Below are 6,000 nucleotides of genomic sequence, written 5' to 3' on the forward strand. Positions count from 1 at the left end.
TTTTATATGAACGAGTGCCGAGAATTTATTTCCGGAAAGAGTGGTGGCGAATGCTATAATAACGAGCAACACGCTTCAGACGACCCCTTTGGGTATAATCGCAACATATATGCCGCCAAAATTGAGACACAGATTTTTAATTTAACATATAGCGTCCATCCTAATCATTTCGATGTAGCAGCTCATCTCGAAGTTTTTCCCGAATAGTGGTTATGCATATCAAAGGGAAAATGGATTTTTGCAGACATCTGAAGTGACGCTGATTGACAGTACTATTCCTACTTTTTTTCACAAACCCCAGCAAAACATCTTTAAACAGCAATATGTTTGTATCAGGCGGTCATTGTGTTGATGTGAGTCATGAAGTTGTAGCAGTTTTGAAGCGAAACTGTCTCGTATTTTCTGTATTTCGAAAATAAAATAAAAGTACGATTATCGATCATTTTGCAAATTTAGAGGCTTCGTGGACCCCCTGAAAATGCTTCGCGGGTCTCAGGTTGAGAGCCACTGGACTATAGAGAATTAGAAAGAACATTATATCATTGAAACGGTTGTTGGTGTACAATGCTCTTTCCAATTCTCTGCTAGTTTCTGACGATTACCCCTGACCACTGTCAACCAAAAATATTCGAGTTCATTGCCACATGAATACACCGTGACTATTTAATCAAGTAGTTGTTGGGTGCTACTGGGTTTAGTGAGCGTTATTATAAATTCTCTGAGAAGAAGGCTGGTACAATAATTACACTCGTAGCAGAAAGAGTGAGCGGTGCATTTACACCCAAAGCGTGGTACAAAAAAACAGGATCTAACTCAGAATTATATCGCGGTTATAAATCACGCGTAACTGCGTGCAAGCATCATTTGGATTAAAATGTTATGTCTGATTTATATCGCGGTGCAAGTTTGAAGTAGGTTTTGGTTCCATGTAGCACGGGTGTATAATCACGTCACGGGTGGTGCACGGGTGTCAATATACACATTTACGCTGAGATTGTACCATATACAAAAATTTTAAAAGAATGAATAGCAGTATCCTATTAAATACATAACTGTGTAAGCGGGGTGCAACTTTTTCTTTCTCATTATGCAGACTATCATATCTATCGTCTAATTTTGCTTTTGTCTGACTATAGTCGCGTTATGAGCTCTGAAGTGGAACCTGTAACTGACATCGTTAATCTAATTGGCAAGTGGGAGGCCGAACACCAGAATGAAGGGTATGACCCTCTGCCGTTCCTTACCCGATGCAGTAAAATCTTGGAGTCTGGGTTAGCCGAATTCCATAAAAGACGTCCCGACCCATTCGACCAGCGGCACCCCAAACTTGTCGTCCCGGAATGTAGGCTGGGCAAAGCATTGAAAGTGCTCGAAAACTGCAAAAAATTCAATGATATGTTGACTTCTAGGTACCTGAAAACTAATGAAAGCCCGAAGAATGTCGGACGTGTTGTGATAGCTTCGGCGAAGCTAGCTATCTTGGCCAGGATTGGCTATCGCATACCTGGATTGGATACCAAAGAGTACGTAAATGTATTGATAAGTTGGATTATTTATGCCAACGAGCCTTTGCGAACATATGCGACTGGTCTTATCGACGGCCGTTGTGTTGCGAAAACATCGAGCAAGGACAAAAGTATCAAACTTATTAGTATCTTACTGAAACGACTGTGGAATTATCTCGAGCCGGACATATACAAGGAAGTGGAGTGTATTGTTATAAACGGCAAGCAGGACGTATCGGAACCAAGAAAACGAAAGCGTTCTTCGGATTTCATCTCAGAAATAAACAGCGAATTTGTGGTGTACCAGTGTTACACATTCAGTCTGTTGGCATGCTATGCAGAGTTACAAGAGTTTCGATCGGCATTTGACGGATGCAACGTACTGCCTTTAATCATTGGTTATCTTGAAACGAGATCGAAAGACCGTTTGATTAATGATATCTTGAAATTTCTGAGCACGCTCCTTTGTTATGAAGAGGCCACCACCGATTTCATTGAATTGGACGGCATTCAGAAACTGATCGACATTCCACGACCATCAACGGGTTCTACTGGCGTCTCTTTGTGTTTTTATAACCTAGCTTGCCGTAAGGAGGCTATGGGGAAGATATGTCACTCTCCGGCACATATTTTGAGGGAACTCATAGAGTATGCCATATGGCTTTTGGAGTGTTCGCACGATTCTGGTAAATCCAATATCGCCAGGTTTTTTTCCGAGGCATTTTCGTACCGAGACATTCTTTTGATATTTGACGACATGAACGGTCTGAGATATCTGATCAATATGATTTGCATGACCAAGTACATTACTCACATCGATGACGAAGAATATTATCCGCTCGAAGACCCAGATTTTCTGAACACGACTTTGCATATAATCAGGCCGGCGTGTGTAGCGCTTAGCAGGTATTTTCAAGCGCACACTGTATTCAAAGTAGGAGAGCTCGTGAAATCGCGGCCTGCTTTGAAACACAAATACCCTTCGATTGAGTGTCTCACGCAATATGGGACTGCGATGTATACGAGGATTCAGCATCATGAATATTTCGAGGCTCTCCGAGAGTTGGGTCACGGATGCGACAATTTCAATCTAGGGAGCTGGGCGCCGATAGCTCTCTTTCAGAGACTAGGCGGTGTTCCGTTTCTGCTCAATATCATTGACAACACCCACGAGTTTGCATATACCATACCGGCGCAATACGAAGTCTGTCAGGCCGCGTTGGATGTTTTACGCTGCGTCACATTGTCGCAGTCTTGTCAAATCATGCTCACGAAAAGTCACCCTGGTTTGGGGTTGGATTGGATCGGACTCCATGTAATACTGGAATTTATTGTAACTTTTCTTGACAACAATGACGCTATGACCTACAGGGATGGGATTGCTGCGAATTCTGCGCTAGCTGTTATCGCACATTGTACTGAATTTACTGGTACTGAGAGCAAGAATGATACTGAATATTCGAAAGTGCACGCTACACCAAAGTATATTAACAAGAAACATGCAGTTAAAGAAACGCTGTGGAAACTCATTCGGCAGGCGAACGACATCGAAACGCTGGTATCTTTGTTAGGTGTCACCAAGCCAGCACGAACAGCAGACGAAACGCGTTACTTTGCTTGCAAGGCGCTCGTAGGGCTGGCCGAATACCGCCCAGTGTGTGAGATCTTACCAAAGCTTCACGTCTTGACGAGCAAATTACATAAAGCGATCCTGAAGCCCGTCTGCAAAGACAAGAAACAGCTACACGCCAAGTTTTGCAACGAGGTGAAGTTACTGTTGGAAAGAATAATAACGAGAAAAGCAATTACACTCGACGCGGACTGGAAGACTGTCCTGACAAGCGACTTTGCCTCGGAAACTCGTGCGCGGTATGATAATGAGGACCTTCTTATGATTATTTATGTCGATCTGTTTTTGTCGGATCCTCACAGGAATCTGGGAGTTATGATTTTTCCAGGTGAAGATAATAACGTGTTCACCACGCCTCAATCTGTGAGAAAATTGGAAACCGGTAAAAGTTTTGTTACAGAAAATTCGGGATTCAGCGAAAGCAATCATTCCGCGCTTCCAGTTACTCTCAATTCTCTCATCGAGGAATGCAGCAAGCACAAGAAATCCGAATGTCGGCATCCTGTTATCAGTATACCCCCGTTTTCTCTATTCACCCACCAACATTGCCCCAAGCCTAAGAACAGAATTGCAGCATCAGTGAACATCCAAAAACGACAATGTTATCGACAAGGGGTACATCCCGAATGGGGAGGTATGAGGCACCAATTGCCAATGATTTACAGCCGTTTCAGACATGCCGGGGAGATGCGGTCCACGAGAGACCGATGGTCGCGTTTCACGGCTGTTGCGTTCAGCCACAACGACGATTGCGGGTTGATTCTCGGAGACAGTGCTGGAAATTTGCACATCCCCAAAGCGTCAAAGTTTGAACATCGCGTGAAGACAGGAATTTTCGATTCGCACATTACTCGCATCGAACCATCGTACGCCGGAGTGGCGATGCTGGCCGTATCGTCCAATGGATGGGCCCAGAACTGTGTTTTATTAGACATGGACAATGCGTTGGATGTAAAGTTGACTTTCGACGGTGTTGATGATGTCGAATTTTCCAAGATCGTGCCAGACAAAATGGTTGCCACCTGTGGTTTAACCCAAGCAATTATGTACGACCTCAACACCGGTACGGCTATCAACACCTACGGAAGAGATCCGGATGAAGACCCCGATACAAAAGACAAGATGTCGTGTTACTACGAAAAGAATCGCGCCACGTTTTCGTACGATGACCGATTAGTTCTCAGCGACGGAAGTTTGTGGGATGTCCGAAAGCCCCAGGTGTTGCCCGTGCATAGATTTGATAGGTTCAACTGTGTTATCAGTGGAGTATTCCACCCGAACGGTTTTGAAGTGATCATAAACACAGAAGTTTGGGATATGAGAAACTTCAAATTGATACAGTCGGTACCTGCTCTCGATCAATGCCAATTGATATTCAATCGTGGCGGGAGTGTTATGTACGCCACGAAGCTACACAGCGAAAATTATCCAAGTTTGATGTCAGCTTTCCGCACTTTCGACTCGTCGAATTACAAACAGTTGGGTTTTATCTCTGTAAAACAACAAGTATACGCTCTCGCCTTGGATGATTGGGACCGTAACGTAGCCGTTATCGAAACGCCGAATGCCGAAAGATCATCCGTGTCGGTGTGTAGGATGTATGAAGTCGGCATGATGAGTGAAAATAACGAAGGAGACAGATCCGACTGATCTTTCAGTTCGTATGGTGAATATTCGGGTGAAGCTGGCAGCAGTGAAACTATTCTGATTTGATCCGGACTCGGTAACTAGATCTGCTGCCTGATATATTTTTATTTCAACGCGATGGTCACAAATCATTCTTGTAGATTTGGTGCAATAAAAATCTCACTGCTATTTGTTGGTGTAACTTTTTGGAAATAAAAATAGCCCTAGTTTTGAATTTTACCCAAGACGCAAAAAAGAGTCATCGTTAGTACACGAGAAGAAGTATAACGTCTTTAATTTTGAATCGACTACAGGTAGTTATAACTGTAGGGTTGTGTTTATAACAAAAAACAATTTAAAAAAAAGCATGTTTAGAACAAGGCCCTTGTTTAAAACATGTTTATATTTTAATTTTATTTTTAAACAATGACGTCACGTATATTAATTCGTGACGTCATAATGAATTGACATTGACAATTGAAAACATTGGGTAAATATTAGGCTTACAATACGTCCTCTTTTAAGAGGATTTGTCCTCTTTTTTGACTTTTTTGAAAGTGTCCTCGGAGGACGCCCTTTTATTGTCCTCTTTTTTGAGATTTCGTCCTCTTTTTTGAAAATTTAGGTCAGCTTCAGAGCAAATTGCGAGTGCTATGCCACAAATTAGCACAGAAGTGACGCACCGGCGGGTATTTCGGAGTGAAAAACGGTGATTTTAGCTCTAGATGACCTTTTTTTTTTTTTTTTAGTCATCCACCTGGCAATGTGAAAGAAAAACGGTATTTGGAGCTCTGAGCGGAAAATATGACCTTTTTTTTTAGTCAACCGATCGCAATGTGGGAAAAATGCACCGGTTTTTGAGAATTCTACTCCAGTTTTGCAAGTTGCAAATTTCTGAAAAAGTGTCCTCTTTTTAGATTTCCAAAATTTGGTAAGCCTAGTAAATACAGCTCCTTTGACGAATTAGGCTTCCAAGCCCTGTCATATACGGACCAAAAGTATTTTTAACCAGGACTACATCCTCGTGCAGCATTTTTACGGTAGGCGGTCATCATCATCAGAACATGCATTCTGTTATGTTCTTGATCTTGTTCGAACAATAACTCAATACGACGAGGTTGCAATATGAAATCAGTATATATTAACAGCAGAATAACTTTTAGACAGGCGACACGATCCATAGAGCTCAGTTAAATGAAAGACCACGAGGCAACAGAACACAGGATATAAATACAAGCA

At 42.4% G+C, this 6,000-nt stretch overlaps 1 protein-coding gene across 1 annotated transcript; it reads left to right on the forward strand.

Annotated features, from left to right (window-relative positions):
- The first annotated feature begins 1,102 nt into the window (after positions 1-1,102).
- LOC145452923 (DDB1- and CUL4-associated factor 1-like) lies at positions 1,103-4,950 on the forward strand. Its single transcript, XM_080331056.1, has one exon. It carries the CDS (start codon positions 1,144-1,146, stop codon positions 4,783-4,785), a length of 3,642 nt encoding a protein of 1,213 aa, XP_080187182.1. The 5' UTR covers positions 1,103-1,143; the 3' UTR covers positions 4,786-4,950.
- The last annotated feature ends 1,050 nt before the right edge of the window (positions 4,951-6,000 follow it).

The sequence above is a fragment of the Botryllus schlosseri genome, chromosome 12, assembly GCF_051294905.1.
Source record: "Botryllus schlosseri isolate E-star chromosome 12, Bs_hap1, whole genome shotgun sequence".
Taxonomy (NCBI): Eukaryota; Metazoa; Chordata; class Ascidiacea; order Stolidobranchia; family Styelidae; genus Botryllus; species Botryllus schlosseri.

Bases quoted from the DNA above. Each gene is read 5' to 3' on its own strand.
- LOC145452923 (XM_080331056.1), top strand. From the start codon at position 1,144: ATGAGCTCTGAAGTGGAACCTGTAACTGACATCGTTAATCTAATTGGC.